A 12449-nucleotide genomic window follows, 5' to 3' on the forward strand; every position below is an offset into this window, starting at 1 on the left:
GTGCTATTCTTCGACAATGGTGATACATATATGCAGACAAATACCAAGAAATAAAAGCTGACCTTCTGTACTCTTGTGTCATTCATATTTTGATCTCAAATCAAATCACTTGAGTATATAGCAATAATAACAAATTTGACTTCACTGTTCCAACACTTATGTTGAGCACTGTATACATACACACACACACACACACACACATTTAGTATTATTATAATATACCGGTATATATATATATGTTTATATATATATATATATATTATAGTGAGGTATGCTTACACATTGTAAGCAATAACGAACCGTCCTTTGTGCATACAGAGAAAGTATTCTTACGTTTGTGGGGGTAGGGATACTTTAGTCCAGGTAGAGTGTATGGATTAGTGTGCTCCGACTGTCGCAAAGAAGAAGAACCACCTCTATGTACGCGCCAGCGAGTAGGGATCCGGTAGCCCGTGTGTTCGAGGAGTGGGGTATTTTAACTAGCTCAGGGATTATGGGTAATTTATCCCCTGTACGTCGTTACCTCTGTACTTATTCTTACCTCTGTACTCTGTATGGCCTTTGGCACCACACCATAGAAACATAGCCAAGCCACGCAGTCGCCTGCATTTAAACTCACTAATTAAAAAGCTAACCAGAAGTCATGCACCAAGCCCTACCGCTGACGACCCCGACTTGGGAAGCGCACAGGTCGGGCAGGCCGGGGCCATGCCCTGAGGAGCCGTGATTAGGCGGGGTTTTGATTGACGGGAAGGACTGGTGGGAAGCAACTCGCTGATTGGTGAAGCACCCCATATGACGTCAGAGCCTGGATGTTAAAGAAACGCGCTGGCGGACATTTTCTCTTCGCTCTTATTCTTGGCTTGACGTGCTAGCGGCCATTCTCTGTTCTCTTCTCCTTGGCTCCTCGCTCTGACTGATTCCCTCTTGTACCTGCTTGTTTTAAACTTTGTTGGTGAACAATCGCATTTTTATCTCTCCGCATCAACGCCCTTCTGGTTCTTCTCTGATTTTGTATCTCATCGCTGGCGGCCGTGCATCGATATCTTGCTGGTGGTCGTGAGGAGGAAGAGCCGTGGCTTTCCAAGCCAGAGCGATGGGTGGACGAGCGCTGCTGGCTCGCTGCAGTGCGACACACAGCGAGGCCTGGGTTCCCGCCAACGAACGAGAGGTTCTCACCAAAGTGCGAGCGCATTTTACCGTGAAGGCCTGGACAAGCCCTGACGAGACACCCCGGCCAAGTTGAGTTAAGTGCACACATACGCCTATTTAATTTCAGTTATTTTCCCTTTTGTCTGCCTTTCAAGTCTGTTGTGGGGGCATCCCGTTTAGGAATTTAGTTTACCACGCGTTTTCTTTGTACCAGCATTTATTTAAGTAAATCCATTGTTTGTGAACATTTTAAATTCGTTTTCGTTTGAGTTATTTTTTTCAGGTGTGGAGACGTCGAGTGGAAGCCGTTCAGGTAAGGCTCCAGTTTCCTCTCTCCCTCTTGCTCCCCCACGTGTATTATCTGCCATTTGATTGAACGCCTCAGAGTAACAGCTCGTTTGGTCATCCGTGCTATCCTCAGTGTTCACCACACAAGGTAGTCACACGACAGCATTCACACCCCTTGACTTTTTCACATTTTATGGTGTTAGAGCCTGAATTTAAAATGGATAAAATCGAGAATTTTTGTCACTCATCTACACATGATGAGTGGAATTTTTGTCATGTCAAAATGGAATTTTGTCAAAGTGGAATTTTGTCAAAGTGGAATTTTGTCAAAGTGGAACCCCATCATGTCAAAGTGGAATTAATTTTTTTATATAAATTTTTTTAAATAATTAAAAAGAAAACACAGTAATATCTAATCGACATAAGTATTCAAACCCCCGAGTCAATACTTCAAAGAAGCACCTTTGGCAGCGATCACGGCTTCGAGTCTTCTTGGGTATGTCTGTATCAGCTTTGCAAATCTGGATTCGGAGAGTTTCTCCCATTTTTCCTTGCACATTTTCTCAAGCTTAGTCAGTTGGATGGGGAGCGTCAGTGAACAGCAATCTTCAGGTCTTTCTGTATATTTTCAATGCGATTCCAGTCTGGGCTTTGGTTGGGCCACTCAAGGACATTCACATTCTCGTTCTGAAGCCATTCCAGTGTTGCTTTGGCTATATGCTTCGGGTCATTGTCCTGTTGGAATGTAAATCTTCGCCTCAGTCTAAGGTCTTTGACACTCTGAAGCAGGTTCTCCTCAAGAAGGATTTGCCTCTATTTGGCTTCATTCATTGTTCCCTCTATCCTTTCAAGTCTCTCTGTCCCTGCCGCTGAAGAGCATCCCCATAGCATGATGCTGCCCCCACCATGCTTAACAATAGGGATGGTGTTAGATGGGTTATGAGCTGTGTTCGGTTTCTGCCAGACGTAGCGCTTTGCATTCAGGCCAGAGTTCAATTTTCGTCTCGTCAGACCACAGAATATTTAGCCTCATGCTCTCATAGTTTTCCATGTGCTTGTTTGCAAACTCCAAGTGTGTTGTCATGTGCCTTTTTCTTAAAAGTGTTTTCCGTCAGGCCACTCGCTCATAAAGCCTGGATTTTAAAAAAGTTTGGCAGAGACTGTTGTCCTTCTGACAGGTTCTCCCATCTCAGCCAGGGAACTCTGTAGTTTTGACAGAATGGTCATTGGGTTCTTGGTCACCTCCCTGATGAAGGTGCTTCTTGCCCAGTTTGGTCGGATCCAGTTGCTCAGCTCTAGGAAGAGTTTTGATAGTTCCATATTCTTTCCATTTCCTAATGATGGAGCTCACTGTGCTCTTGTGAACTTTCAACATTCTAGAAATTATTTTATACCCTTCCCCAGATCGATGCCTCTATAATGAAGTTATAGAGACATCTCCAGGATGATCAATGGAAATTGGATGCACCTGAGCTCAATTTGGTGTCTTAACAAAGGGATTGAATACTTGTTGGTTCAAGACATTTCAGCTTTTCATTTTAATTAATTTGTAAAAAAAAAAAAAAAAAAAAATAAAAAAAAAATTGACGTCATATGTGTAGATCAGTGACAAAAACTCAGTTGAATCCATTTTAAATTCAGGCTGTAACACAACAAAATGTGAAAAGGTCAAGGTGTATGAATACTTTCTGAAGGAACTGTAGGTAGATAAATAGAAGCTTTATGATTATCGGCAAGCATCACCGACCTCCTGCTAGATGTTTATTGACGTTTGTTGGAAAATTGTTTTTTTTACAGACACGTTTCAGTTTTTTACGTAAATTTTCATTGAGGTTTTTATGCCACAGTTTACACTTATATAAATTTCAATTTTCAAATGCTAGATATCAACTGTGTTTTTATTATTTTTACGGATGCGTTTACGTTTTTTTTACATAAATTATTATTTATGAAAGCTTTCCGATGGTTCTGTGATTTTTGTCGGTGTATCAGCTTTGATGCCCGTCAGCACGTGAAATTTCAGCTTTCTACATCACCCGGAAAGTCCCGAACATTAATATCAGTGAGTGAGTGGTTAGAATGACCTTTATATATTAGATATATTCACACAAACAAATGACTTTCCTTGATTAAAACCTACCCCTCACCTTTGATATTTAGCAAATTGATCCGGAAGAACACTGAAATTCTTGCCAAATAAAATACTGACAAGGAAAACAGCGAAATAAGTTTCTGAAAATAAAGAAGAAAACAGCGAAACAAACTTTGTTTGTCCGTGTCCCTTTTTTGCATGGGTACTTCATCTTCCTTGTCATTATGTTGGCCTCTCACCCTGTCTTCCAGCTCTTCCTTGAGCCTCGACCTCTGAATCTAAAAAGCACACACCCACTTATTTGGACTGATGTTTAGGCCATGACACAATAAACCAATTAAACATGATATGCGATTCCTTTACATGATTTTGACAAGGCTAGGCTGTCTAATTTAGATGACATTACTCACGAAGTTTTGCCAATTAGATGAAAATCATGGCAGAAGAATAACTTTCGCAGATGATATGAAATCCTTCCTTTTCTCCAACAACCACATCTCAGATCACCAAGACCAGGACACTTCACCTTGGACAGCCTCATCTCAGATCACCAAGACCAGGACACTTCACCTTGGACAGCCTCATCTCAGATCACCAAGACCAGGACACTTCACCTTGGACAACCTCATCTCAGATCACCAAGACCAGGACACTTCACCTTGGACAACCTCATCTCAGATCACCAAGACCAGGACACTTCACCTTGGACATGCTGTTTCTACTCACCCATTAATGGATGGAGGTCCTCAATGTCAGACATGAGTTCATGGCCATCTCCTTGGACATAGCTCGTGCTTTTGATACAGTCTGGCATCCCGCCTTACTCTCCAAACACTGCCTATGGCATCCAAGGCAAAATCCACACATGGCTGACTGACTTCCTTTACTCTCTTAGCCAACGTGTGTCTCTCAAGGGAATGCTTTCATCTCCTCTCCCTGTCAAGGCTGGAGTGCCCCAAGGCAGCGTTCTAGGCTCAGCCCTATTTCTGATCTTCACTTAAGATCTATCTCTCTGACTATCTGGAAAATCTTCCTTATCCATTTGCTGATGACTCCACCTCCTGCCATGACATCCCTCATCCTTCATAAAGCCAGGCTGTAGCCTCTTCCCTCTCTTCAGACCTTGACAAAATCACAAGCTGGCCAAACATTTGGAATATGTCTTTCAATTCTGACAAATCTCACACTCTCACTATCTCTCTCCAAAAGGACCATGTGGCCAACCCTCCTATTTACTTTATTAACAATCCTCTTGAGGAAGTTCAGTCATTCAAACTCCTGGGTCTCACTATCAACCATGATTTTTCTTGAGCAAATCACATTTCAACGTTGGACTCCAATGTCAGCCGTTAATTGGAATCCTCTGTCGTGTAAAGTCCTTCCTTGGCACACCTGAACTCCTATTCACCTACAAGGCTTTCATCCGCACCTTGATGGAGTACTGCTCTCCCCTCTGGGCTGGCTCTCCTGCCTTAAATTTTGCTCAGATTAACGCTGCGAAAACCAAAGCCTACAGGATTATTAGAATCTCCCACGATGAAGCTAGGTCTATGGGCCTATCACTTCACCATCATAGACAGGTCGGTGGTCTCTGTCTTCCTGCACCTCCTTCTGGCCTTGCACACTCTGCTCTTTAAATGCTTTGTCTCCTGTAGGTTTCTTCAGGGCCCACACTGTACAAGATCAACTCCCTTCTGGTGATGCTACCCAAATCCCTGATCAATGCTCAACAACACTCATTCGTTCCTATTTTCCACACCTGTTGAACCAACTTACACATTCTCTTTAATCTCATTTTTCCATCCACGTCTTCAAGACAGCTGTTCACCATCATTGCAGATCGTCCCTAATCCAAAACCATGATATTTTCTACCCTCGTTAACCCCCACCCCCCCGCACTACCACACCTCAGTCCCTCCTCCTTCCAAATTTCCAGTGTTCTCTCCTGAGACTTTCCTTCTATATCCATCTTGTCCACCCCGTGCATCCTCTCCACACCCATTGTTTGTCGCCTCCCTTTTACCCTGCTGTTGGTGTTTCCTCCCTCTCTCTACGATTGCTTTTGTCCTGTTGCGTCCTGATCTGTTCAGTGTAATAGTACTAGCTCTTTCATAAGCCTTGACTATGTGTATTGAAAATTAATAACAACAAATAGTCAGTGCAATTTTACATGAACAACAAGGACATCATTTAGTAGATAATAATGCTTAATGCTGCATCCAATCAAAATAATACATACTATTCCCCAAAAAAAAATCTATATATGACATGGAATTAAAAAATCAAAATCAAATCAATATACTACCTTGTATTCAAAAACCCAAATCGATGTACCAGATGGGATTCAAAAACTCAAATCAGTACACTACATGGGATTCAAAAAACCAAATCGATATACTACATGGGATTCACAAACCAAATCGATATACTATATTTGATTTTTAAAAACCCAAATCAATGAAAAACATGATTCAAAAACCCAAATCAATATATGACATGGGAATCAATAAAAATCAAATCAATGTAATACATGGGATTCTAAACCCCAAATCAACATACTATATGGGATTCAAAAACCCAAATCAATATACTACATGGGATTCATAAACCCAAAGCAAAATACTACATGGGATTCAAAAACCCAAATCAACATACTATATGGGATTCAACAACCCAAATCAATATAATAAATTTGATTCAAAAACCCAAATCAATATACTATATGCGATTCAAAAACCCAAATAAATATATTGCAAGGGATTGAAACACCCAAATCAATATACTATATGCGATTCAAAAACTCAAATCAATATACTGCATGGGATCCAAAAAACACAAATCGTTATACTATATGAGATTTAGAAAATCAAATCAATCAATATGGCTTTAAAAAAAAATCTATGTACATTGGATTCAAACACACAAATCAATATGCTACATGGGATTCAAAAACTCAAATCAATGTAATACATGGGTTTAAAAACAAAAACAAATCAATACTCTACATGAGATTCAAAAACCCAAATCAATAGAATACATGGGATACAAAAAAAATAATCAATATACCACATAGGATTCAAAAACCAAAATCAGTGTAATACATGGGATTCAAAAAAAACAAATGTATATACTACCTGGGATTCAAAAACCCAAATCAATGTAATACATGGGTTTAAAATAACTGATAAAAAAACTACATGGGATTCAAAAACCCAAATCGATACACCACATCAGACTCAAAAACCAAAATCAATGTAATACATCGGTTTAAAATAATTGATAAAAAACTACATGGGATTCAAAAACCCAAATCGATACACCACATCAGACTCAAAAAACAAAATCAATGTAATACATCAGTTTAAAATAATTGATAAAAAAACTACATGGGATTCAAAAACCCAAATCGATACACATCAGACTCGAAAACCAAAATCAATGTAATACATGGGTTTAAAATAACTAGGGCATGCCCGTACTATATATATATCTAAAATTATATCCCCCCCCCCCCCTCTATTTGCATGAAATGGTTTGGTCCATGAAATGTTTTGGTCCATTCGCAACGCCAAAGCGAACGGCGAACGCTTTACATGAAATGGTTTGGTCCATGAAATGTTTTGGTCCATTCGCAACGCCAAAGCGAACGGCGAACGGCTTGCGAGTACAGTGACAATCCCCCCCCCCCCCCCCCCTCTATTTACATGAAATGGTTTTAATTAGTTTTAAAACATAGTTTAACGCCAACATAGCGGCAACATAGTTTGCCAACGTGAAATAAATGAATACGCTCTCAAATGTGCCGTCCGAGGCAGAGTGTGTTCGCCACGTTCGGCACACGCGATAGCTCGCTGCTCTCTGATTGGTTGAATCGTTTTTTGGACATAGCTCGGTAAGTAATTGTCCGATTAATATGAAACCTTGAAAAGGCACATCCTCGGGTCCCCAGCAATATACCTGGCAAGTTTCAAGTATATCGGACCGGTAGTTGTCGAGAAACAGCGGTCGCATACACACACACACACACACACACACAGACAGAGATTAGTGGAATTATAGATAGATTGATTAAAAAAAACTACATGGGATTCAAAAACCCAAATCGATACACCACATCAGACTCAAAAACCAAAATCAATGTAATACATGGGTGTAAAATAATTGATAAAAAACTACATGGGATTCAAAAACCCAAATCGATACACATCAGACTCGAAAACCAAAATCAATTTAATAGATGGGATTCAAAAACCCACATCAATATAATATATGGGATTCAAAAACCCAAATCAATATAATACATGGGATTAAAAACCCAAATATATATATATATATTATATGGGATTCAAAAAAGCAAATGGATGTACTAAATGGGATTCAAAAACCCAAATCAATATAATATATGGGATTCAAAAACCCAAATCAATATAATATATGTGATTCAAAGATCCAAATCAATACAATATATGGGATTCAAAAACCCAAATCAATATAGTATGTGGGATTCAAAAACCCAAATCAATATAATACATGGGATTAAAAACACAAATAAATATATTATATGGGATTCATAAAACCAAATGGATATACTATATGGGATTCAAAAAATAGTCAAATCAGTATACAGCATTGGGATTCAAAAATCCAAATCAGTATACTGCATAGGATTCAAAAATCCAAATCAATATAATACATGGGATTCAAAAACCCAAATCAATATAATACATGGGATTAAAAACACAAATAAATATATTATATGGGATTCATAAAACCAAATGGATATACTATATGGGATTCAAAAAATAGTCAAATCAGTATACAGCATTGGGATTCAAAAATCCAAATCAGTATACTGCATAGGATTCAAAAATCCAAATCAATACAATATATGGGATTCAAAAACCCAAATCAATATAACACATGGGATTAAAAACACAAATAAATATATTATATGGGATTCATAAAACCAAATGGATATACTATATGGGATTCAAAAAATAGTCAAATCAGTATACAGCATTGGGATTCAAAAATCCAAATCAGTATACTGCATAGGATTCAAAAATCCAAATCAATATAATACATGGGATTCAAAAACCAAAATCATTGTAATAGATGGGACTCAAACGCCCAAATCAATATACTACATGGGATTTAAAAAAAAACTCTATTAAGTGTAATACATGGGGTTGAAAAACCCAAATCAATGTAATAATACATGAGATTCAAAAACCAAATCGATATACAACATGGAATTCAAAAACCCAAATCATCGTAATACAATGGATTCAAAAACCCAAATCATTGTAATACATGGGATTCAAAAACCCAAATCATTGTAATACAATGGATTAAAAAACCCAAATCATTGTAATACAATGGATTAAAAAACCCAAATCATTGTAATACATGGGATTCAAAAACCCAAATCAAAATACCACATGGGATTGAAAAATCCACATCAATATGAATGAATGAATGAATGAATGAATGAATGAATGATCGTTACCCAAATCATTGTAATACATGGAGTATTCAAAAACCAAAATTAATGTAATACATGGGATTCAAAAACCCAAATCAAAATACCACATGGGATTGAAAAATCCACATCAATATACTACATGGAATTCAAAAACCCAAATCATTTTAATAAAAGGAATTCAAAAACCCAAATCATTGTAATACATGGAATTCAAAAACCCAAATCAATATACATGGAATTCAAGAAACCAGATCATGGTAATACATGGAATCCAAAAACCCATATCATTGTAATACATGGGATTCAATAACCCAAATCATTGTAATACATGGGATTCAAAAACCCAAATCATTGTAATACATGGAATTCAAAAACCCAAATCAATATACATGGAATTCAAGAAACCAGATCATGGTAATACATGGCATCCAAAAACCCATATCATTGTAATACATGGGATTCAATAACCCAAATCATTGTAATAAGTGGAATTCAATAACCCAAATCATTGTAATACATGGAATTCAAAAAGCCAAATCATTATAATACATGGGACTCAAAAACCTAAATCATTATACGATATGGGATTCAAAAAGCCAAATCAATATACTACTTGGAATTCCACAATCCAAATCATTGTAATACAGGGATTTAAAAAACCCAAATCAAAATACTATATGGGATTGATAGACTTGAACCTTGGTCACAGCATTACAAGGTAATTGCTGAGATGAAAACCCCAAGCAGTCCAATCCATATTTAATGTGGCGTAACTTATATGCCTTCAGGGCAGGATTATGCAAACTATCCGAGCAGTGTTCCAATGCACGTGAGCCTCGGCAGGTGTGCATTCGAAAGCATGCTGTGTTGTGTACCTTACACACTTGACCTCCCCGTGTCGGCGTTTACGTGCGCACGTAACGCTTTCTTCCTCCTCTCCCGTGCTCTGGTGCATCACCGAACACAGAGGCGCGTTTATGTTTTTGAAAGCGAACGGAAGAGCATGGGGCGCCCTCAGATTCGCCTCACTTTTGCAACTGCTGCCCTCCCTCCCCGAGCCCTAGCTGCTGCTGGTGGTACAGGTAGCACACCTGTGACACGGAATGGAACGCTCGGGGTCACTGCAGGAGCGCTCGTCTGTGCAGCACATGAATGTCATCAAACCTTTCAAAGAGTGAACATCGCTTGACAAAACAGTATATTGAACGTTTGAATCCACCTCTGAGTGGATGTTGCACATTCATATTGAAATATACACCTTGAACATCCATTGATGATCCATCCACAGGTGTCACATTCATTCGGGGAATTATAAGGTATGCGATGAAGAATTAGTGTAAAAAGTTTCGACTCATTTATTTAATAAATAGTTGTGTCGCATCCTTGGGAATCCATCGCTCATCACCGGATACCAACTCATCACCGGATACCAACGTGGAACTTACGCTTTGTAGATCGCACTAACTGACCATCCATGATTCACTTGTATAGGTAAGAAACAAGCCACCACTGTATGCATCACCATCTACGTTCATCATGTAATCTGTCTTCACCACCGCTTGATTTTTTTTTTTTTCTAGTCCCAGTGCACAGGTTCGCCGAGAATGCGATTGTGCGCTCCATTCTCATGGCTGGATGAACGGGAAAGACCGTTTAGGGTGTGGGTGTGCAAAGAGTGTGCTCTCCAGATTGTACGCAAAGCACTCCGGCATGTCAGCACATATTCCCTGCAAGAGCACGATCTAAATTCAATGCAAGGACATCGCCGTTTAGCCCATTACTCCAAACAAAGGTGATGCACGCCATGCATGGACAACGAGAACCGTCGTCTGTTTGAAAACATCACCAAGTTGGCGGCGGCTCATATTTGACGACTTTACCTTCATGCTGTACGTGTGCCCTGCCGTGCCGAAACGCCAAGAGAATTGCCACGCTTTCTCAACAGGTGCGTTATTGTCCAAATCCCATAAGCAGCGGAATGTGCAGCACGTGTTTCCCGTTACCCTTTTTGTCAACAGAGAAGCGTGGCGAGGGCAGTGGCAGGGAACGCACCTTCAAAGGACAAACGCCACCGTAATGATGCACCCGTGCAATGTAACCAGAGGGCAAGGGCAAGAGGACAAGGGCAAGGTACACATGTTGTCGTGTGGGCTTTCCTATGGCAAAGTGCTCTGCACATTTCAGAGATGAGCACAGTAACACCAACTACGGACGACAGAGAGCGTATGCTCAGCCATGGGTGTGCTGAGAATACTCACGTGTGCAAGCAGTAAAGCCAACCGCCGACCGACTCAGGACGTGTCAGCTCCGCCGAGGAATGGACACCGGAGGGAACGTCCTGGAGTGATTGCTCGCGCGGCGATGGCGCTTTTAAAACGCACCCCATGTGCGTAATTCCATCTGGCGTGGCTCCAGCAAACACGCAGCCCTGCTTGGGCAGGAGGCGGCTCCACGGCGAACCTTCTCTGCTCTCGGAGGCCATACTACAGCCCACAAAACACAAGGACCCTGATGCTGACTCACTTTTTATCCACGTGTTTTCCGGTGATCAATAAGTGACATTTTCCGTGCAGAAAACGACGATATTAGAGTCGAATCTGACTCTGCCAGCATTTTCGGTTTAGGACCAAGTTGACTAACTACTGGGTATTTTCTGCTGAGAAACTCGGTACGTGAACTCATTGTGCCTTGGATCAGTGCGTCGGTCGAGAGCGAGCATTTGGAAATAGCAGTTGCCTGGGTGTGCACAAGCATATAGGGTCCACCCCTTTGTCTTTCATGTGCAAAAGGTTTGAAGCCTGGTTGGGTGTCGATAAGGTTGCCCTCAAAAGCGTCAACTAGGTGCTCATGGGTATTGGGTATTGACCCCGGTCAGTCCCTGGGGGCTGTAAAAAGGCAAAGGAAGAAAGGGTCCTAAACTTGAACACCCACAACCAGGCATGGTTATCGGGGCTTCGTCTAAACTTTCACTGAAAATGTTGTCACACAAAGCCTAGTGCCAACCTGGAATATCGTGATTTTTATTTGTTTTGATATCTTGCATCAGGAAATCGAGGGAACCTACACTTTGCTCTTGCTGTAGTTCCTATTGAGTTTGCATTTGCGACGATATAACTATCTCAAGTTGTACAAAAATCAAGTATGTCAATTGAAAGATGGCAAATAGATTTACACTAGTGTAAAAGCCCGTCAAAATGACGGATTGGACCAGTTTATTCGACGGTACAGACACGTGAGCGTGCCAACGTCTGAGGCCTCGGCCTAGTGTCAGGTGTGCATATATCTTCTTTATTTATTAGACATCAGACGGATGTAAATGAACACTCATTTTACTCTTTGCACGTTGCACATCACGTGCAGAGAATTTCACCTCCCTGCACCATGTAATTATTGCTATTTTAAAAAAACGTTTCTGTACACCACCCTTGAGGC

At 40.3% G+C, this 12449-nt stretch overlaps 1 protein-coding gene across 1 annotated transcript in view; it reads right to left on the bottom strand.

Annotated features, from left to right (window-relative positions):
- The window catches only part of LOC137423456 (netrin-1), a 184551-nt gene extending 172468 nt beyond the window's left edge, over window positions 1-12083 (bottom strand). Inside the window, exon 1 of the mRNA XM_068110653.2 lies at window positions 11276-12083. Within this exon, the coding sequence (XP_067966754.2) occupies window positions 11276-11499 (224 nt within the window). The 5' untranslated portion in view covers window positions 11500-12083. The remainder of the gene's footprint in view (window positions 1-11275) is intronic.
- Between the last annotated feature and the right edge of the window lie 366 nt (window positions 12084-12449).

This window comes from Myxine glutinosa, chromosome 3, assembly GCF_964187855.1.
Source record: "Myxine glutinosa chromosome 3, kmMyxGlut1.1, whole genome shotgun sequence".
Taxonomy (NCBI): domain Eukaryota; kingdom Metazoa; phylum Chordata; class Myxini; order Myxiniformes; family Myxinidae; genus Myxine; species Myxine glutinosa.